Source organism: Pelecanus crispus, chromosome 4, assembly GCF_030463565.1.
Source record: "Pelecanus crispus isolate bPelCri1 chromosome 4, bPelCri1.pri, whole genome shotgun sequence".
NCBI lineage: Eukaryota > Metazoa > Chordata > Aves > Pelecaniformes > Pelecanidae > Pelecanus > Pelecanus crispus.
The window spans coordinates 75,209,979-75,233,843 of record NC_134646.1 but is presented as its reverse complement, the minus strand read 5'-3'; the positions used below and the strand labels follow the sequence as shown (position 1 = coordinate 75,233,843).

Below are 23,865 nucleotides of genomic sequence, written 5' to 3'. Positions count from 1 at the left end.
CTGTAGAAACACTTGCTATCAATCTAGTTTTAAATGTTTAACATAGCACATTTGTAGAACCTTTAAGAATTACTACTTTGTATAGAAGATATTTCTCAAGGTATTTCAGTTGCCATGCTGCATTTCAGGATTATACTCACTGTCTTTCATACCCTAGAGGCAATGTAAGTGGTACTGAGTGTATGAAGGATATATCTAAAAGCAGAGGCTCACAGAACTGTTTAACTGATGGAAAGCTATTTTACTAGCCTTTAAGAATGACCTCTCACTGACTGTTTACTTTGGGATCTCCTTTCTTTAAATGCTTTCCTGACTTTGGTGGACAGATGCCACAGATGTTTACAATAGTCATAACTTCCTGCTCTGAATATCTAATGGGGGAAGCGCTCATAAGTAAATACTTCTCATTAGACTGATGTAGATGGAAGGAATCGAAAACCCATTTACTCAGTTCACACAACAAAACATCAAGTGAATATTGAAAACGCTTGCTCTGGGTAAGTCAAGTTTGATTGATTGATTGTGCAGTTTAAGAGGAAAAAAGTGGTAAAGATAGTACCATTAGCTGAGAAGATGTAAAAAGAAGTTGGCATTTGTAAAGATTAGGGAGAAGATGAGATGTGGTGAAAAATGGTCAACAGGGAAAAACAGCAGTATGTCCATTAAGCCCATGAGATTGTTTTAGTAACTAATAGAGGTCTGAGCTTTTGTTCCCATGCTTTTCATTTGAGCAAGGAAGGTAATATGTGGAGTCATTTTGCACATTGACACGAGTTGCATTTTGCAGCTCAGGTCTGACATGCCTTAGTTATTGTTCACACACACAGACACTGATTTGCAGAATTAAACCAATGCACCCGAGTCAAATCTACACACAGGCTCCTTTCAGATTGGAGCCTATGGGCCTGTCTCTTAGGACGCAACTAATGGAGATAGAACTTTGTTAGATTTTTGACAAGCATACACATTGCCACAGAACAGCCTGTGGTGGGATAAGAAATTGCTGCTCCTGTTCAGTTCAACAAGACAACTATATTACACTGTCTTACACTAAACCTGTAAAGGTGAAACCCCAATTATCCCAATTAGTTTATGTAAAACATGAGCACTTAGAGAAATAACAGCTATATCAGAGATGATGTAGCTAAAAGTATATTTTTAGTTTGTATGAATAGACTTTGCTATTTTTCTATACCTTTGAAAGTTAAATCAAGCACAAAGAGGTGTATGTTTGCATTAGCTGTCAATAATTATTCTGCCAACTTCCCCAACATGAATGAAAAGCCAGCAGTATTTGGGTGAACATACTGCTTTTTATAATGCAGCACTCTGACATTTGAAAGCTTGAAGATCTGATCAGGTCAATAACAGAGTTTTTAAAACCCTGCTGTTTAATTCACTAAAAAAAAAAATAGGACAAAAGAAGGTTTGCAAACACTCTGCTGGGAAGAGTCTTGCGTCAGCAGGAAAATAGCAAAGATGATATAAAGGGTTTTTACATGCCATATCTATGATCAAACTGAATACCAAGATATTTCAAAGTAGGTGTAAAGACTGGAATCTCATTGAAATAGAAAAAAAAATCAGTTATAACAGGGATATAGGAACAGCACGTGTATCTTGTGCAGTAAAAAGGAGTAAAACTCATACTTACCTATTCTATACACAGAGCAAACATCTGTGATGGAGGTTTGTTTCAACAAATGTATCACTTCTTCCAAATTGTTTTCTTTTGAAAAAAAAGATAGCTCTTCTGCTTCAAGAAAATCCAGGTCTTGTGGTCTAACAAAGAAAGGAGTAACTTTGAAGGTGTCTGAAAGCAGATTTGGCTTGAGGAGCTCACTGCATCAGTCTAATTGGAGCTTGTTAGAGAAACTAGTACAGTCTTTACATTATAGGTCCTGTTGTGTTCAAAGTTAGTATCAGTCATATTTATAAACGTGTACAAACTGATAGTAGCTATGATTGCAGCTAACAGTTTCTGCCATATCAGAGTAAGTTTTATGTCTGTGTCATGGTGTAGTATTTTATGAAAGGATTTATTAAAAGCACAAATCTTTAAGGACATTGTGGTATATTTTTTTAAATATAAGCTTAAAGTTACACATCAGACGGACCTGCAAACAACATTTAAGAACTCCTTGTTTCAGTATGCAAACAGTCCAGACATACTAACAGGAGCAGCCTATTTACATGGTGCCAATGTATGCAGCAATGCACACTTTTTACAGGTTTCTTTCTACATTATGAGAAATTATTTTTAAGAGGAGACACATGTGAAATAAGCTAAGGCCTGTAATTGAGGGTACTAGGAAGAACAGAACTTGGATGCTTTAACATAAATCTTGAAAGACCAGTAAAAATGGAATCTTCTGCAGTAGCAAAACTTCTTGGATCTTGTGAACCAAAGAATAGAGACTGAACCCCTTTCCCCAGTAAGAAACTTGGGTACGGGCTGAGAACATTTTCCAACATTTAAAAAGACTTCATATTCCAATTTGCATTTGTTTTGACTGATACACACTATGAGAATTCTCATTAAAAAAAAAACCAAACCTGAGTTTAACATTTGGCATTTTAAAGCTCAAGAGACTAAGTCTCTTTTTGTTTATGAGTTAAATACATATCACTTACTTATTTTTAGGTAAGTCCAGTTTAACATGATTTGTCTTCACAAAACCTACTTGACCAGTAAACACATGTCTTCCAAGAAACCATTCCATGCATTCAATGAAGTAGCCAAGGATCTCAATTTTGTCCCCTTCCTGGAAACTCATCTCTTCCAACACAATACTTTCATAACTTATCACAGCTAGACAGGATCCTATTGCTGTGTAATAAGGAGATAAATAATATTTGCAGATAAAGTAATTTAACAATACAAATACAGTTAACAGAATGGCAACTCAGCAGAAGAACATATTTAGCAAAAGACATTCCTGGAACTCCTGAGTTTCACATCTGATGTGGCAAGATTTAAAGCATCCAAGCCTAATCAGTTTGGTTTGAGCAATTAGAGTTGTAAATAACAGCATAAAAATCCTCATTTCCCAGCCATTAGAAAGCAAAGTCTAAAATGTTTTCAAAATTCTAGCAAATACAATCATGAAGCAACAAAAAGAAGTGTTTTAAGTCCCTACTTTCCCTCTTATAAAAGGCTCTGCACTTGGGCCACAGTAAAAACATTTGAACCAACTAATAAAATCCCTATTGGATAAATATGCAGTTATATACCAGTCAATACAGTATTAAAACTGACATGTACAGCAGAAAATAAGCCATATTTACTCTCTCACCTCAGACCATCTGTATAAGTTTTATTTCTCTGGCAGTATTAGATAAAGCGATACACGTGTGAAAGATCCACAAAAATTACATTGGTGCATGTTCTTATTTGGAAGTTTGTCACCAAATCTACAGAGGCATCCTCAACTTAATTACTCTTTACTACTTTGTGCATCTACTTAATACAATATTCAGGAGGAAAAGGGGGAGAGAGAAGCCTTTAGAGTTTAACTCAACTTCAGCAGATTTATGTTCTCACTAATTTTACTGCAACATAAATTTTGTTTTCCCATCCTAATACAATGCAAAAAAGTTATTGAATCCTTTAGTGTCCATCCTACCAAAAGCATAGAATAAGTTTGGGGCTTTTTTAATACTGATATTTGAATGGAGTTTCTTACCAACTTTCCTGATGGATTTAGATTCAGTTTTGTATGCAAAATCAATAGGATCAGAATACCCTTTAAGAAACCATCTGAAAGTAGAAAAAGAAATTGAAGTTAGTGTATAAAACACTTCACTAAATGTTGTGACAAAAACAGTGATATTTTAAATCCATTTGAAAACAGATGCACCCCTCCCACAATTATCTTTCAGTTTCAGCACTGTCCATACGCTTCAGACAGAGCTATGTTTTGAGTAATAGTAGTAGTAAAAGTAGTGTTACTTCAGTCAAACAAACCTGAGAAAGTCATACTATTTCTCCCTGCCCAAGGTCAATAGAAAAATTCCAGCTTTTTAACTAAGAGCACCAAGAATGAATGATTTTCTGGTGATTCCTGAAGTGAGTCCATTGATAAGTCCTTTGATGTAATTTTGGCTTTATAGCAATTATGAGCTTGGACATGAACTTGAAAGAAACCGCATTAAGGAGGTGGGTGGCTCCTGTCAATAGTATTGAGTAAACACACTGCTAGCCTGTTATCATCTACATTTCCAAGCATCCCAGCTGTTACTATCCATATTTCCAAGCATCCTGAAAAATGAAAATTCTCACTTTATGTTATTCTTGAATTGTTAACAGATTTTGTTTCAGACTCAGGAAAAAAAAAAAAGCAGTATCTAACTCAAGATGGTAAACCATCTTTAAATGCTGCTCTGCAGGCATCTGGATTAATTTCAGTTGTGTGGTACTGAAGGAAATAGAGCATTTGTTCTTAGTGTTAATGGAAGATGAATGTTCCATGATGAGGTTCCATTTAGAGACACCTATGTCTAAGCAGACATGTGCACCTATAAAACATGCATATGAGATAGGTAGAGTCAGGTACCTACTGATGAAAAGGGATCAATGGTTCTGGAGAAGCATTAGACTGCACGGTCATGTTACCATCCACAGATTCAACTGTTACGTCTTCAGTAAAAGCCCCAGTCTCAAAATAAGTGTTTATTTCATTGTCTGTAGCCATTATCTTTCTTATCAGATTGTCAGGACAAAAAACAAAAAATGCACCTAAAAAGAAAGTAGTGGAGCAGATGTCATTTTATGTAATGTTTAAGTGTCATACAAGCTTTAAAACTGACTTCAAGAGCATCAGTAATATTCAATTAGAGATTGAAAATCTGAGATTTCAGAAGAACTTTCTTTCTGATGTCAGATATTCATACTCTTCTCTCTAGTTTCTCTTTCAGTAAAAAAAAAAATGCAGAGATGAGGTGTTTGATGAAGTGTAGAACCTTCTGCTGCAACATTTTGCATGTTCCTATTGCAGTAATCAATGATCCATCTAGCCCATCATTCTGTCTCTGACAGTGGCAGCAGGTGATGCTATTCAGGAGAAGCACACAAGCCTGGCAATTATCTGTAATCCCCCTCCTGTACATCTCCAGGATCTGTAATAACATTAAGCAAGTTGGAATGTACATCCCTCCCTAATCCTTTTGGTATCCATTTATGGACCAGTTGCACATGAATTTCTCTAACCGCCCTGTGATCCTACTGAACCCAACCCAACTGTGTTTGTACCTTTCTCTCCTTTCTGGTGCATTTGGAGTGAATAGATTTAAATTTCAACTTCATTAAGTATTTGACTAGGTCTTAATATTTGATTTGAGGATTTTAAAGAAAGGTGCTTCTCTAAGTTTAGCCTTTGCATGTAGTCTTCCTTACCTTCCTGTACTAGCATGCTTCTGTACATCAAATTTAATGATTTTTCATTTATACAGACTTCAATGCCTGTTTCTTCCTCCTCTTGAGAATAGAGCCAGAAAGATTGATCTAGGAATAAATTCTCCATGCAATGATTTATAAAACCTAGGAAAAAAAATCCAGTTTGTTTTCTTTGCAATTTTACAGTATTATACAAGAAAATAACCTTTCAGAAAGTCAGAGACTGGGATAGGCATTCAGATAACTCCATTATTGCTTAACCCACAATGTCTAACTAATTTTACTACATAGTATTGGCAAAATTACATCCATTAAGTCACATGCATTACAGCTACTTTTAATGCTTAACTCTCACAAACCACACCTAAAAGGTGCACAACTTTTGTGTGCCTAATCCTGCTGAAAAAGCAGACCATATCTTCCCCTTACAGGGGTTCCCCATAGTTTAGCTATATTTGAAAGGTTTGGAGTCTGAAAGAGGTAATCACTAACAAGCTTTGAGCAACAAGTGCTTAGCACCACTTAATAACAGATGACTGGAAATAATATAAAAAAATAATTTCTTTATAAATTTCTGTTGCCTGATTCAGCTGTGCTCATTTATGCAGATACTGTGTCTGGGCATCAGATTCCTAGAATATCTTTGGGACAGAGATGATACTGCATACCAGTCATGTAAATCACAAGAAGGTGGTGCTTGACCTTGGACAATGGGGCTCCTTATATCAGGACTTAAGGCTTTCAAAGCTATGTGAGTTAGATAGGAGATCTGGATTGGTGTATCATAATCAGCATGGTATAGAGAGCAGATTACTACTTAACGGGCCAACATTAATACATTAGCAAATCCTTTTGTGCAAAAAGTTATGATGAAGAGGAAAGGTGGGCAGATCAGCAATTAACGTGCTGCTCTGCTATTTGGAAGATACTGAATGAATTCCCTGTTAGCCACAGCCTTGCCTAAGAAGAAACTTCATCTTCTTGTGCTTTCTCTGCAAAATTGGATTCAAACAGTATTTTTTCTAGTTCTCTAAGGAACATTTTGAAATACAAAATAGCAAGTAACATGAAATTAAAAATTAAATTCATTATTTTAAATTGGTCTGATGGAAACAGGCAAATTCAATAGCAATGCACACAAGCTCTCCATACACAGAAGGAAAAAATAAAAAAAATCAGGTGAACAAAATGGCGACAAAGATCTGATTCAAATGCTATTCTTCAGAAAAGACCTGTGAAGTTATAGGATATTAGAAATGGAACTCAAATCAATGGCATCATATTATTACAAAAGGCATGCTCAGATTTAGAAACAGAACTGAAGCATGAAAAGCATATGAAGCAATCTTTGTTTTATTTGATATTTCATCTGAAGCCTTACTAACTCTATCCAGTTTGCTCACTACTATTCAGGAAAGATGTGGAACAGGTAGAAGAGTCCAGTGGAAAGCATGATCAGAGGTCTAGAAAATACACTCTGAAGAAGGATTATAAGAATTCGGGTTGATTTTCCTAGTGAAAACAACACTTAGTGGAAGTGCAGGTTAGAAGTCTCCAAATAGGTATTAGCATGGTGCAAAGAAAGACGAGTAACCTCGACATGTCTACAGTGAGCAGAAAAAGCTGTAAAAGCATTCAAGTTGCAGCACAGGTTAGACTTTAGGACAAAACCACCTGGATTGGAATAGACTGTTTAGAAAAAAAAGATGTGATCTGATTCTGGAGTATCTAACTTCGACAAGACATCTACCAGGAACAATAGGTTTTATCTTCTTTGGAACAAAGGCAGGTTCTCCTGGAGGGTCTCTCCAGCCCTACCACTAGTACCCAGTTCAGGAACATGACTTACTGCTATTAGGAGTTAATACAAAGAATCTCAAAATCCTGTTCAACAAGTTCCCAGTCAATCAGAAATTGTGTGCAGAGGAATAAAAAAAAGCATATTGAACTTTTCTATGGTGAAACAGCTTTACCCAGTGAGTGGTAGGTTAGAAACTTCCATATTTCTTCAAAAGTTTTAAATGTCACCACTATTAGATCTTGATCACTATGAATAGACAGCAGCCTGGCAGAGAGCTCCTAAAAAAAAAAAAAGAATCAAACCCAATATTTTAATTACAATTATACTAGACTCAAGCACAGTTTCTCACTAGGTAACACTTATGCTAAAATGCTATGTATTAAGAAGGATAAAAAACCATCCAGGATTTTACCTATATGAGATATCTGTTCTTTAACACATACCTACATACAGCGATCCAAGTTTTAATCTGTTTTTTTCTTACCAATTGTACTAACGGTTCCAGTGAAGTTAATTTACAGAGGAATTAAGACCTCAGGACTGACCACACTGAGTGAGACTAAAGGCCCGTCTGGTTCAGACACATCTATGTCTACTGGCCAGTATTCTCTAAATAGAGTGTGAAAGCCAGGCAAGCATCTAGTGGTACTTTCCAAGAATACCCTCCTAGCACAGAGCAATTTACAGCTTGAGAACTGCCTTTGCCAGACGTGTGGGCATTAACACTAAACAGCGGAAAGGGCTTCTTTTTATTTGTTGGTTTGCATTTTTTACTTCAAATTTCTCTATGTCACTTGAGCCACTGTAAGTTTTTAGGATCCACAACATCCTGCTGTAGGTGAGCCTTGGAGCTCTGTACACACATGAAAACCTTTGATGCATCTTTGAACCTGCTATCTGGTAGCTTCAGTCTTGTTCCAGAAGAAACATTGAACAGCCATTCCCTAGTTCACTCTTTCCATGGTTAAGACAATTAAATATACTGGACTATTTTTTTTTTTTTTTAAAGTTGCAGTAAGATCCTTTTGTCCTCATTTGTACTGGTTCATGTTGCTAGAGTAGCATTAAATTGCGTGTTTAACAAAGATGAGCAATGATCATTGTAAATGATAATGATGGAATTTATTATAAGGAATTTCAGAAATGCTGAAAGGTAGAACTACATAAGCCTTCAAATATGTGAAAGAAATACACATTTTGATTATTCTAGCCAAAGAGCGGTAATATACAGTCTGGTTGCGCTTCAGTTAGTAGCTTAAAAAAAAAAAGGGCTTTCCAATGATGCCGGCTACTGTCTTTCATGGAAATACAAAGAACTGTGGCAATTTATGATACAGGTATCTGAACCAGTATCTCAGAGAATAAATCAGATGCAAAGCTAACAGGTATAATGCTACTGTATCATTTGCCAGTATTGTACCCCTGCTTCCGTCACATCAAAATTGAAATGCATCTTAAAACAATTTAAGGACTGATCAAGAAATTGATTCTAACACGGGGGGTGGGGGGAATTTGTCCCTCAAACATTTTCTGTAATCTGAGCAAGATGGAGCTGATCCACTGGTTTTATTACTCTTAGGTTATGATTTTAAAAGGTCTCCAAATTAATTCTGTTTAACTTCCATATTTTCAATTCACACATGAACAGATTAAAATAGTAAGTTGAACTTTTGTTTTCAAAAAGGAGTTAAGCCTCTTCAACAGGCATGCCTCATCACTGCTTTGATCTTCTGCATGCCCCTTTCTACACTAGATTAAATATTAATGAGAGCCTGAAATCTATTAATAAATTGCCAACACATGCTAAAATATCTCAACCTCAAGGGCTTTATGCACTGCTGAATATCAAAACAACATTCTAAGGGAACTTATCATTATAGATCTTGCTTCCTTCAAAGTCCTCTTCCCAGTCTGTTTCTAATAAGGCCACAAATCTAGTCTATTTGTATGCTGGTTTCCTTCTCCTGATCCCTTCTCCCTTTCCCCATCTCCCCCTGAACAAAAGCCAGAGCAGAGCAGCAGAAGTACAGACTGCTTTCACAGCCACAAAAATCAGCAAGCTAGTGATGGAGAGTTCACAACACATGAAAGTAAGTCATCTAGAAACACATGTGTCTGATACAGTCATAAAGCTATAACTAATTAAGACTTCAGTGTTTAGCTTGCTAGTGAAGGAGGCTGGAACTCATGGCTCAGACAAAAAAGTGACACCAGTGGTTAAATGGTATCATCCTGCTCTTTCATCAAGAGGAAAGAGGAGGCTTTAAATTGTATTTGTAAGAAAACCCCATTGGTTGCAGAGGATGGGTTTCCTATATACAAACAAATTAAAGACAGTAATAAAAATATGCCAATCCTCTTGTGTTCTGTTTAAAGCCATGACCATCTAGCCCTAGGAAGTCCAATATTTATGCTATTCTTCTCCAGACTTCCTCTTTGGCTTAGCAGTGGGCTTCCTGGGTAACCTGCATGCCAAATGACTCCAAGTGACTGGAAACTGAAGTGAAGAGTCAACAGAAGAGCAAATTAAAAAAAAAGAAATCAGAAACCCATAATTTCCTTTGATGTAAATCAAAGCAGAACATATTTAAAATGAAACCCTTCAATGCCTTATTTAGCTGGGTTTATTTTTTTTACAGCAATTTAGTGTTCCAGTCTTTTTCAATGGTTCAGTATTTCTAATGTCTCTAGATGGTTTTGGGCCATGGGAATCTCTGGTCACTCAAATTCAAGTGTACAGCATGTAGATGGAAATGAGACCCAAATACCTGACAGATTATTTCACTAGCAGAGAGCGTATTCTCTAAGTAAATAAATCAATACCCAAGCAATTGACTTACACTGAAAACTGCCATCACCTCCTTGCTGTCATTTTCCAGAAGACGGAGCTGCCCTCTGAGCTGTCTTTGGAGTCTGTGATCAGGACATCCACTCTTCCGTCTTACCATCGTTAACTTCAAGGAGATATCTGGAGAAGGATATCCATTTACATTGCTACAAGTTTTGTGAATCAGCTTTGGAGAAAGGGAAAATCCCGCAAAATCATAGAATCCACATTAAGAACTATTTTTTCAGCTTCAGAGACAGACACATGGAAAATTGACTTACTGCATGTTTCTTTTTCATTTTTATTATCCAGCAGAGATAGTAGCCTAGCATGAAACACAAGATTTTTTTTTTTTTTTTCAGTTGCATAATAAAGGCTACAGCTATACAAAGGACAGTGATGTGAAAGCCTGTAGAAATTTTGGGAGACAACTGACACACTTGGGGACAGAGAAGAGAGAAGAGGAAAAAAACAAGCAGACTGGTAATTTGTCAAATTAGACAGGTCTACAGACATTGAGAACACACCCAGATTTCCAAATATCCCATGCATATTTTAAAAATTGAGGCAAACAGATACTGACATTGAAAAAAAAAAACAAACCACCAAACAAAAACAAACAAAAAAAACCCCAACACATACCAACCCAAAACCACCATAGATGCCATAGATGTTTCACTATGTTACAACTGTTTATCCTAATCTTAAATTCATGGTTATCTGACATGTCAGCCCCACTCTTCAGGTAGCTTCTATAAACTGAATATTGAAAAAGCTGTTTCTCAGCTAAGCTGGTTGAGCAGTACCAAGATAAATGGTCCAAAAGCTCACTTACGTGATTTCCCCAGCACATCTGTTCTCAGATCTTGACATCTGTTTATGAGAAGATTTTAGTACAGCTAAGGGTACAGTTTCAGCTACCTTATCTCAGATAAAGAGGATCTTTGATTAAGCTGCTTTCATTCTGCATGTCTGTTAATTTAACTCAATAACAGTAAATCATATTCATAAGTTTTCAGATACCCAGATAGGCACATATAAGCCAAGAATACCCACTCAGGAAGAATTCCAATTGCAAGTGTGTAAATAGGTCACACTTCCAGCAATAAATGGGATTGTTGTACATCCTAAAATATTCCAAGCTCCTCTGAGTCTCACCTTTTAATCAGGTAAAATAGGTATTTTCCACATTCTAGTCTAATATGCTGCATCTTAATCTATTTTCAGGGGGCTTCTTATGTATGTCTCCAGGAGTTTTATGATGACTTGTGCCTAAAATTACTCATTACTTTAAGGCCAGGAAGGGCAGCTCAGACATATAGAGCAGTGTTACTGAATTACAAGACCTCTCTGTTTAAGTTGTGGTCATATAGTCAATCGTTAGTGTCCTGGTTTCAGCTGGGATAGAGTTAATTTTCTTCCTAGTGGCTGGCATAGTGCTGTGTTTTGGATTTAGTAGGAGAAGAATGTTGATAACACACTGATGTTTTTAGTTGTTGCTGAGTACTGCTTATGCTAGTCAAGGACTTGTCAGCTTCCCATGCTCTGCCAGGTGCACAAACTGGGAGGGGGCACAGCCAGGACAGCTGACCCAAACTGACCAAAGGGCTATTCCATGCCATATGGCATCATGCTCAGTATAGAAACTGGGGGGGGGTTGGCCATGGAGCAGCGATCGCTGCTCGGGAACTGTCTGGGTGTCAGTCGGCGGGTGGTGAGCAATTGCACTGTGCATCACTTGCTTTGTATATTATTATTGTTATCATTATTATATTGTTATTATCATTACTATTTTACTTTATTTCAATTATTAAACTGTTCTTATCTCAACCCAGGAGTGTTTCTCACTCTTACTCCTCCGATTCTCTCCCCCATCCCATCAGGGTAGGGGGAGTGAGCGAGCGGCTGCGTGGTGCTTAGTTGCTGGCTGGGGCTGAACCACGACAGTTAGTAAAAGAACACAAACTACAGTCTTTGAATGTTACTTGGATCACTGTTAGGTAACTGTATTGTTGACCTTTTCATTTTACCTGAAGCCATAAAAGATACTGGCACAAGAGAAGTCTATTACTTAAAAATTTAAATTTTTGTTCTATATAATCAAATTGACTCCAAGTTAAATTATGTTTCTACAGTTACATATCTAAGTCTTATATAAGGTTCATATTACTGAAATAATAATTACATTGAATTAAAACAACTGAAATATGGCTGCTTCTGCCAAAAGGACTATTAATAATGCCTTACGGAAATGAAACATGGTACAAAAACCCATTGCACCTATGGTAATCTTCCTGTCTGCTTCTGTGAGCTCTGATCCATACCCCTGATTAAGAACCCCCCAAATTCTGTACGGAGTGAGACAAACAGGTACATAAGCACATATAATTTAACTACAAATAACCATATGCCTGGGAGAGACTGTCTACTATTTATGGGCTCAAGCTGCACCAGGGGAGGTTTAGGTTGGATATTGGGAAAAATTTCTTCACAGAAAGGGTAGTCAAGCATTGGAACAGGCTGCCCAGAGAGGTGGTGGAGTCACCATCCCTGAAATTGTTCAAAAACCAGGTAGATGTGGCACTTGGGGACATGGTTTAGTCTAGTCTACCCTTGATTGGTTTAGTGTGGACTTGGCAGTGTAGGTTAATGGTTGGACTGGATGATCTTAAAGGTCTTTTCCAACCTAAATGATTCTATGATACTACTGATGTGACTTGTCAGGTCAAGCCAGAAAGCAGAGTGCATCCCAGTGTTGTTTTTTGATGGTTACTTCTCTTCCGCCGCAAGCAGAAGGGAAGCATAACTGGACCCTCAATGCACACAGCAGGCCACGAGCTCTCCAGAAGGGAAGCCTGCTGTACATACTTACTGAAGAACTGCACTCAATTGCAACTTCATTAAAAATACAGCATTAAAAAAAAATGAATTAAGGCTTGGAAAGGCCACAAACTTAAAAAAAAAAGACATTTGAAGAATTTAAAACCTTACATAAAATAAGCAATGAACTTTTTATTTGCTTTTCTTTTTTTTTTTATTAGCCATTAAAATACAGCCCATAAATTGTTTCTGGTTTTTAGAGCAGTTAATAAGTTACTTCTCTCCTTTTATGAGAAATTCTCAACAAATCTTATGTAGAAGTTGGACACTTCACAGGTGCCACAAAGTATGTTATAAAGTTACAGGAGTGATGACTGCAAATGTTGTTGATGTAGTTGTCTCGATTAAAATACAGTAAGCAATGAGAAGAGCATTATATTTATAATATATGATGGAAGAAAACATCTTACCAGTTGGAAAATTCTCTGCTTGACTGGGAAGTGTCCTTGAACTGACATTCGTGCATTTTTCACTTTGAGAACATTCTATTATGATAAATGAAAGGAATGGTTAAGTGCATTTTCTAAGTCCCTATAAATCACACTGGAAAACAAAACAAACAACCCACACTTTCAAAGCATTTGACGTATTGGATAATTACTAAAAGAAAACAACTATATTTTTTTCCCCTTCCTGCTATATAATTCCCCAAACCTACAAAAAGTATCTGAAGATCATTTCTTTCCTACTGGGGAGAAAGTTAAATCTCTGTATCGTCATTTAGACATGAAGCTTCAAGATGATAGAGAATTGGTGGAAAGATAGCCTCTCAGGAAACTGAAGTCCCATTTGGGAAGAAGCAAAGGTCAGACTTCATTTTCTCTTCCCTTGCACCTATACTAAAAAGTGGCCTCCACTGAAGCTTCAGTGGTATAAATTGGCAATGATACGAGTGCCTTGTATCAGTTCATACATGGAGAGAAATAATCCTTCTCTTTCTTTGTTACAAGCTTAATATTTGGGAGGGGGTAATATAAAAATGAGTGATTTGAAGTTTTAGAAAAATAACAAAATAAGTACATTATGTTAACAATAATCTGCTTTTTTCTTTTTTGGCCCATATTTCTTCCAGTCCTTTTGGAAATGATACATTTTCATGCTGAAGGAACACCCACTCTAACCAATTCCATTTTCTCTAGGTTCCCTTGGCAAAAATCAGTGAAGACAAGGCTTGATACTTCAGAGAGTGAAAGTTGGAGAAACAGATGTTTATTTTTAAAGGAAAAATTCTGAGGCAATTTTCATGTATGCTAAGACATTTTCCTCTGCAGCTCTGCTTTTAAGAAAAAAAACTGTAATATAGTAGATGACTTAGAAATTACCATGTCCTACATCTTCTCTCAAGTGCATCTGTTGATGTTATATGAACAAAGTCACACACATAAGGATACATAAACACAGAATTTTCCCACTTCAGAAAAAAGGCAGTAAGCAGTAAAAACATCATCTTTACGGCCAATTGTTAGCATATACTAGAATTAGAAATGTCAGTTCCCAAGCACTTTTTTTTGTTGGGTTTTGGCTGGGTGTCTGATAGCAGTGTTGGGGGGGGGGGGGGGGGTTGTTTTGTTTTTTTAATCTGGACTCAACAATATTTGGTTTTAAATAGAAATTTGGTAGTAAGCTCACTGCATTGTAGGCTGACTGTATTTAAGGAATATTTTAAAGTTAAGTTCCCCACAACTTCTGGGACCATACTTAGTTGTAGTTCTGCTTTTTCTTGTTTTAGTCAGAAGTACAAACAGAGCAATTGTCAAAATTTTGACAACCTGTTATCAATCACTTATCATCATTTAACAGTTGATAAGGACAATTAATTAGCATATGGTTTTGGTATGTGAACTTGCCATTACTATTATTTTGATATTACCAGTTATGGACTTTCCTCGAAAGGTATTTACTGAGACATGAATATCAAGCAGGTAATATTTTGTTTAAAAACTAAACCTAATTTCTATGACTTTTAGGAGAAAGCAAAAACTACAAGCAAGCATTTTATTACTCATAGGAGTTTAATCACAAATAATAATTTGCTATTAAATTTGAGCAACAGCATAAGAGTTACTATAAATACCTTTTAAACATTGAGACTGTTTGAAGTGCTATAATTAGATTCAAAGACTTAACGTGAACTCCATGCCCCATTCCTAATTAATGGGATGACCTGCATACTTCTTGGCAAGCTGAAAAGAAACTTTATATTGCCCTGGGATGCTTGTACCCCATATTCTTTGATGTCAGCAGAGTTGCAGTTGTGAACAGAAAGACATTGTCTAAGCCATAGGACATATAATTTAAAATGAAATAGTTTTTCCATGATTGCTTGAAGTATTTTCACATTCAGAAAGCTCTTGGGCTGACTATAAAGTAAGAGTCTGGTCACTGGTTTTGAGACACAGCTACCTATGCCACTCTACCCTTCCACCCAAAAAGTGTTTCAACTTGCATGTTTTTACTGCGTGAAGAATGTTTTCATTTGCAGAAAAATAAAGACGGTATTACATCTTTTGACAAAAAACAGAAACCTAAGAATTTTAATAAAACAGAAACATGCAGTCTAACTCATCTTTGCTTCTGAATCTTAGCAATTGTAGCAAAAAGCGCTAGACAAAGAACTTATATTTCAGTATTCTGGCTCTTGGGTTCTGATAATTTTCATCTCATCTTATCTTAATGCTGAGATCCATTTGTCTGCCCAAAGTGAATTTCAATATAGATTGTTTAATAGTCCAATCTATGTAGCTTTGCCATGGAGGAAATATAGCTGTTTGTTTTTTTGCATTTAACAGTTGTAGGTGTATTTAAAAAAAAAACTCAGCTGAAAGATACATGACAATTGTCTGCTTGTGCACAGCAAGCAATGTTTAAAGAAAACAGTAATTTAAACGTAAAGAAAAGTCAAGAGCAGAGTAACCAGCATATACTGATTGAGGTCTTACCCATTGGTTCTTGTGACATGTCCGTCCTGACTCCATCCCTGACAGTGCTGATGGCAGCATTGGCCTCTGCATGTTTCCAGTCAGACCTGCACCTTCCCTGCTCCATTTCTTTCCTTTCCAAGCTCCTGTCTTGCTTTCCCTCTAGACTAGGGATGATGGCCTTAGCGCTGAGCACGGATGTGCTGTCTGCCACTGCCGAACTCTCCATAATTTGCAATTCCTCACCGTGATGCAATTAACATTATCAAAAATCTAAGGGAAAATTCAATAATATATTTAAATGCAATAATATATTCAATAATATATTTATGTCAGAGTACATGTACATATTCAAGAGCTGTCCCACTCCTTCAGGAGTTATTTTTTAATTGTAATATACATTAAAGTATTTGCTTTAGACTTCTTTGAAAGGAACCGTTGTAAAACACACAAATTTATCCCAGAAAAAGCTCCTGCAATCAGGTGGCATCACTGCTTTAGCAACAAAGCAATAGATTTGACTAATAGCAACAATCCAAGGCTTGAAGTGAAGTGTACTTGTGCCCACTGCAAATTATGCATTCTTGGTCAGCTTTAATGCAGAGCCTCCAAGGGATAGCATCATTCACATTAACAGAGGCAATGCAGGGGAAAAACACAATTTTCTAAAGGTGATGAGAATGAAAAGGGTACTGCATGCTTAATTCAAACAAGCGTGAACATTTTTATAAATCCAGCTTTTTTGCAGTGCATCTGCAAAGGACGACTCATGTAGCCAGCACATGCCCCACTGATATTTAGACCCTTTTCTTCAGTGGGCTCTCACATGCCCCTTTAATTGATTTCATAAAGCCACAGGATAGATTTTGCTTTAGTCCTGTCACTTGGACCAATTCCTCTGTGCACAAATTCCTCTGTGCTTACTCCAGCCATACTCATTAATGAGCTGTATTCATTATGAGCATACATAGTGGTGCCTGGTCATCTTGTATCCCCTTACAATCTGCCTTCAGGCTGGTCTGGAAATTTCTCCCTTTTCTGTCCACCATGCAATGAGTACCCCAAAGCACATTTTTCTGGCTTGCTCCTTCACATACATGCCTTCCAACACTTCTCACCCTGCGAGCTTCATGGCATAGATCCCTAAACCTGAGCAAACTGAGTGCCAACATGAACAGCAGCAACAGCAACTAGCTGTCTGCCTTGGTGGGCAGGTATGCAGGACAAGGCAGTGATCTGCTTACACAACTTTCTGGTTTGCAGTCATTGAGACCTTTAGCCCATGGAGCACTTGAATAAGCAGTGAACTATATATTGACAGAAGCATGTTATGCAATTATAAAAAATTAATTAGGCATACATACAGGTGGTATGACCAGCTGAGAGAATTAAACCATAACCATATCTACAAGTGTATAAGTTAATGAAGTATGAAGAAATCTAGGCTGAATATTGTTTTAATATTTTCATTGTCCCGTTTTGCCATTTATTCAGAAGTGCCAGAGTGGTGAGGCTGATTTTCAAAAGATGCTTTGTGGTATTAGCATTGCAGTCCTCCATATAAAGTTAGTTGTATAAATTCATACATACCTATGAAATACAGATAGTAACTCAAACACAAGTGATTTTGATGCCTTTTTCCAGAAAATAGTATTTCCACTAACATATTTAGTTAGCATTGTTTTTCTGACTTCAGATCTCAGTTTCTCTTGCTAACTTCCCTGAAAAAATGCTTATCAGACTTGATGACCATGTTATAAGTGACTAAAAATACAGGTCTGCCAGAGACCAAACTCACTTTGTTAGGTTTATGGTTTCCATTTATATAGCTGATCTTTTCCTTAACGTAATGACAGCAGCTAACACCATTCTTTTCAGTACTGTACCAGGATTATATGTAATGCATTGTAATTTTCACACTAAGAATTAAACACTCTTCTGCATATATTTTGCAAACACTGATATCTCCTGTTGATGAAGACAAATATTCTGATATTAAACATAATTAAATTGCAAAGGTGGTTGTTTAAATTACGTTGTTCTATGAATCCAAAGCCAGTTTTTATTTTTAGATCAGGATAATCCTTAATCTCAGGAATGAAATTCAATGTTCAGAATATTAATTTTTTTCCATAAGCTCCTATCTACAAGCAGAAATATCATCCTCAACAAAATTCAGAAAAACAAGTATACTGTGACTTGAATTCTTAGAATTAAGTTGAGTTGGAGAATCATAGTTGGAGAATCATAGAATTGTTTAGGTTGGAAAAGATCTTTAAGATCATCTGGTCCAACCATTAACCTAACATTACCAAGTCCACTACTAAACCAATTAAGGGTCAAGTAATAATTAATGTCATGTTTCCTCTCTTGGTGGCTGGCTTATTTTTTAATGAAAGTAAAAACTAGGAAACATTAAGATTGGAAAGGACCTCTAACATCATCAGTCCAACCATCAATCCAACACCACCATGCCCAATAAACCATGTCCCAGAGTGCCACATCTACCCGTTTTTTGAATGCCTCCAGGGATGGTGACTCCACCACCTCTCTGGGCAGCCTCTTCCAATGCTTGACTACCCTTGCCGTGAAGAAATTTTTCCTAGTATACAATCTAAACCTCCCCTGATGCAACTTGAGGCCTATCGCTAGTTACTTGGGAGCCCAACACCCACCTCACTACAACCTCCTTTCAGGTAGTTGTAGAGAGCGATAAGGTCTCCCCTCAGCCTCCTCTCCTCCAGGCTAAACAACCCCAGTTCCCTCAGCTGCTCCTCATAAGGCCTGTGCTCCAGACCCTTCACCAGCCTTGTTGCCCTTCTCTGAACACGCTCCAGCACCTCAATGTCTTTCTTGTATTGAGGGGCCCAAAACTGGACACAGTATTCCAGGTGCGGCCTCACCAGCACCGAGTACAGGGGGACAATCACCTCCCTGCTCCTGCTGGCCACACTATTCCTGACACAAGCCAGGATGCTGTTGGATTTCTTGGCCACCTGGGCACACTGCTGGCTCATGTTCAGCCGGCTGTCAACCAGCACCCCCAGGTCCTTTTCGGCCAGGCAGCTTTCCAGCCACTCTTCCCCAAGCCTGTAGCGTTGCATGGCGTTGTAGTGACCCAAGTGCAGGACCTGGTGCTTGGCGTTTTTGAACCTCATACAGTTGGCCTCAGCCCATTGATCCAGCCTGTCCAGGTCCCTCTGCAGGGCCTTTCTACCCTCAGCAGATCAACACTCCCACGCAACCTGGTGTCATCCGCAAACTTACTGAGGGTGCACTCAATCCCCTCATCCAGATCATTAATAAAGATATTAAACAAGGCTGGCCCCAAAACAGAGCCCTGGGGAACACCGCCTGCGACCAGTCGCCAACTGGATTTAACTCCATTCACCACAGGAAGAGATACTGATTAACTTTTCATGTCTTCTGCATCAGTGCATGTTGGTAAGGGTAACATATATAAACAGGGTTGTGAATGAACCTATAAAGCATGGTGCTGCAAGAGCAAGTAGGACATCTGAATGAATCAAAATGGACATTTTGACTGGATGATCTTAAAGGTCTTTTCCAACCTAAACGATTCCATGATTCTATGATTCTACCCCTCTGCTCTAGACAGACATTGCCTGGAGTACCGCCTCCAGCTCTGGAGCCCTCAGTACAAGAAAGACATGGAGCTGTTGGAACAGCCACAAAAACACTGGGAGGGGTTGCCCAGAGAGGTGGTAGATGCCCCATCCCTGGAAACATTCAAGGTCAGGTTGGACGGGGCTCTGAGCAACCTGATCTAGTTGAAGATGTCCCTGCTCATTGCAGGGGGGTTGGACTAGATGACCTTTAATGGTCCCTTCCAACCTAAACCATTCTATGATTCTATGACATGATCTGTTTAAGAAGATTCAGTCATAGCATCCCAAAGCCTAAGCCAAGGGAAAAAAATCAGAATGAGTAAAAAAAAAAGAAAAAAATCGTATGTTCTTATCAATGTTTTCTCTTGGCTCTTCCAAGATACAGAGTGAAAACTAAAACCTCAAAAACACTTTTAACAGTCATGCTCTCCTCTACAGATTCCTTTCCCATCTTTAATGTTTGCCTTAACTATCAAATGTCAACTCACCTGGCCCTGTATAAGCACTGAAAACAAGATAGTAAATAACTTTCCTGTAGCTAGGCAACTAGTCTACCTAGGCCCTTTTGAATGTTTATTTAGAATCTATAAATGTATCCTAAGTGATGCAAATTTGGTCCCAAGTTACAAACATTTCATAGAATTTTGCACCACATCTCTGTCCTTCTACTATTCACCTTTGACTATCATGTAAGTACCCCAAGGAGCAAAACTGTATCACACAAGCAGTTCTATGGTATAATCACCACATTTATTATGCTGATGCTTTCTCATCAATTATTAAACCATTCCAATACATGAAACAGATTCAGAGGCACCAAAGCAGAGAAAAACATTCATCCACTATAAAACAGATTTAGAGAATATTAAACTTCAATGCTTGAGTCACTCTCATGATTAGAGATTTTTCATAAACCTATAATGCTAACTTACCATTATACTTACTAGCATCTAGCCATTTGTTGATAGCAACAAATACAAGAGGAAGAAATGGATTAAAAATCTAACACCTTGTAAAGTAAGATTGTCTTCTATAGCTGGTTTTTACAATCTACATTTATGTGCACCGACAAAGCATTTTATTTATAATTTAGACAAAATTATTTTATCTCATGCTCTTTGAGGCTTGACCAAAAAATTCGTATTTGGTGCAGGATTCATATTTGGCCATAAAACTTAATGATCTTCCAATTTTTCCAAAGCAGGAGCCAACCTCTATTCAAAAGCCATGCAGGCAAGAGGTGGCACTCCCTGCTGATCTGGGGGAGCCTCACTTTCTAAGGCAGGGACTCACAGTGGGGATGAGCAGTGAGAGAAGGGAGGCAGATGCTGGACAGCTTGACAACTCGTACAGGAGTGCTACCAGGTTCACTGATGTCATCCTTCCCCACGGCCTGAACTCCCTGGACATGCTGTCCCCTCACAGAGCCATTGGTGGCACCTATCCAGGATTACGAGGCTCAGAAGGTCACTCCACCTTCCCCTTGCCTTCTCACAGGGCACCACAGGCTGGAAAGGTCTGTATTCAACAGGTGTTGAACACGAGGTGGATATAAGACACTTTTTTCCTACTGGAAGTTAACTAGAACAATTCTGTTATCATGCTTTTCCCTCTGTTGCTGCTTCCTTTTCATTGAGTGCTTGTATCTGTTTTCAAAACACAGCTAACCAGAAGAAAAAACATATAGCTTGACATTTTCCATTTTCCTAACTATGCAGGTTGAGTGCTGGTTTTTAGTCCTGCCTTTTGTTGTTGTTTTAAGAGGAGTTGTGGATGACAGGAACACTTTCTCTCCCCCAACTCCTTCCCATTAAAGGCTGGGTTGAAGCAGTATCCTTCTTCACAGTTGGTCTACAAACAAAAAAGCCCTAGCAAGCTTCAAAGATGCAATACATTCCTGTAGAAGTTTTAACACTCTCTTATGATTAATTTTCTTCATGCCTTAGTAGCACTGAAATATACTTTCCACCCTCAATCCAGCTCTGACAGCACCATAAGCCCAAAATTTCCAAGTTTAGGTACAGAAAATTGTAGACTAAAATCCACAATTTGATAGCTGATTAAAAATAAGCATAAACGTTAGGGGTGCTTTAAAAAAAAATCAGATTACTGTTAGAAAACTATAAAAGGCATCTATGAATCTCCATACTTCATTCTGAGTGCTAGATTTGGCAGAGTTTGGCCTGCAGCAGCTAATGCAGAGAAATAAAATAGAAGGAATGCTTTTGTTACTGGACAACAGCTCAGCTCACACAACACTACGTAGGAAAGGGAACAGAAAGCAGCACAGGAACTCCCGGCACATTCTCATAGCCATGACAGATCACATTTACATGTTTTTCCAGTCATTTCGTTATGACTCCACTACTGAAATTATGCCCCTTTGGCTGCAATTCTAACACGCCGGCAATAAACCTACAGTCAAATACCACAAGTACCTAAAATACAGCAAAAGACGAACATGCAGTATAGAGCACAGAAGTTCTCCTACCTTTTCCAAGTCTTATTTGCTATAACATACTGGTAAAGAGCAGACAGATCCGTGCCTTCCTCAGCTCTGCTCAAAACTGACTCCAGCACAGCTCTTCCTGTTTGACCTTCTTATCTTTCCTGTTGATTGCACAGCCTGGCTTGGATATGGCAAGTACAAAAAGTTGTCTATTAACTGGTCCTGTTAATCCCAAAACTCTTTTTTTTTTTAAAAAAAAAAAAAAAACACAACACCAAACCCAACACATTCATGAGCACGGAGTTGAGCTACTAAAGCTCATTAGGCAAAGCAGAAATGTATCAAGTGTGCTGGAAGGTTTATTCACACACTCCTGCTTTTCAAAGCAATAATTCATGTTGGCATTTTGCATTAGTGGCTAAAAGGCTCCATGGGACACATCCAAGCCATTGTGCTAAGCAAGCATTGTTCAGACAAAGTAACAAATAGTCCTTCGATGGAGTACCAGGCTTTGTTTCCCCTTTGCTTTTGATCACAGAATTAGATTTCTTGCTATCATTCCAGCTACAAAAAGCCTGATGAAGAATTGTTTGACAGTTAATTCGCTCTGATACGCTTGGTTTTAGATTGCGGAAGTGCAGAGTTTTGCAGATCTGTCATGCACTATGCATCCATGAAGCATTAAATATCAGTTTTGGGAGCTAAGCAAGTCTGTTGTGGAGCACATGCAGAGCATATCTTCTGTGTCACACAACTTTATCACTGATCCAGATGCCATATCCTAAATGACCCACAAAGGCAAGGATGAGAGAAACTGAAAGTAATCCATCCTGTTTCAAATCTGCTTGCTTTTTGTCCTCCACACCTTGAGATGTTTTTATATTCTCCTTCTCCCTAATATACCCAAAATTTCACATACAGTTAGTCACAGTTGTGGTACTCTTCTTATAGGTAAGCACTTAGCACCCCACATACCATCAGTGCAGGCTGTGTTGCAGCAGGCACTACAAGAGAACAGAATAAATAGACAGTGTCCACCCCAAAGACTGTACATCTTATCTCAGACATGTCTAGTCAGCAAAATCCCAGTGTTTGAGATATCAGGCCATTGACCAGTTGTGGGGGGCGGCTGGCAGGGGAGGTATTGTCCTGAGATGCATCAAACAGTTGGAGAGAGCCTGTGGGACTGGGCAGCACCTGGAGAACATGGTTTGAGGTGATGGTTTGTCATGCACAGCACTGCTGCCCTCCTACAGCTCTTGCCAGGAGAAACAGAAAAAACTGACCCTTCAGGTGCCTTAAAGACCTTATTTATGACTCCTGCTAACCTGTCTCAAGGAATATGCACTAAAGTTTGTTTTAGACTTTATAAACTAGTTATTAATTACAAATCATACTCTCATTTACCTTACTTCATCCCATCATACCACGTTAACATGAATTATAAATGCTACTTCACACTGATCAGCCAACCTGTTCCTGCAGTAGGCTTGGGAACTCTCCATCTTTCTAGAAATTAAGAAGTTGGAAGGTATTCAAGTCACTGTATAAATCGCAACTAACCAACCATCCCACAGGGCTCTCCTCCCATTGGAATTAATTTGACATTGCACTATATAATGCAGTACACAAAGCATGCCACTTAAGGTTTAACTAATTTACATAGTAGCTATGCCAACAGCATGAAATACCACATTTCTGTCACCATTTTACTGACTAATTTTCTATGACTTTCATAAATGTCTAAATATTTTCATCACATTTTTTTATTTTTATATTTAATGATAATCTTTGGTCACATTTTATAACCTCAGTTCTTCACTGGTATTCCTATAATCTCTTCTTTTATATGGACTTAAGGTAGTCCAAAAAGTCATCTAACCCTTTATTTTTCCCCAATGAATACCAATCCTGCATCCTCTATTTCTATGGCCCAATCATTGTAGATTCTACCACTGATTAGTGT

The 23,865-nt window shown here is 37.9% G+C and overlaps 1 protein-coding gene across 1 annotated transcript in view; it reads right to left on the bottom strand.

The window, feature by feature from the left end:
* Positions 1-16,050, bottom strand: part of SH3TC1 (SH3 domain and tetratricopeptide repeats 1) — a 28,265-nt gene extending 12,215 nt beyond the window's left edge. Inside the window, exons 1-9 of the mRNA XM_075709571.1 lie at positions 15,843-16,050; positions 13,314-13,388; positions 10,037-10,164; positions 7,369-7,474; positions 5,396-5,539; positions 4,561-4,738; positions 3,661-3,760; positions 2,635-2,834; positions 1,655-1,782 (exon numbers count right to left, since the gene is read on the bottom strand). Coding sequence (XP_075565686.1) covers positions 1,655-1,782; positions 2,635-2,834; positions 3,661-3,760; positions 4,561-4,738; positions 5,396-5,539; positions 7,369-7,474; positions 10,037-10,164; positions 13,314-13,388; positions 15,843-16,050 — 1,267 coding nt within the window. The remainder of the gene's footprint in view (positions 1-1,654; positions 1,783-2,634; positions 2,835-3,660; positions 3,761-4,560; positions 4,739-5,395; positions 5,540-7,368; positions 7,475-10,036; positions 10,165-13,313; positions 13,389-15,842) is intronic.
* Positions 16,051-23,865: the final 7,815 nt, after the last annotated feature.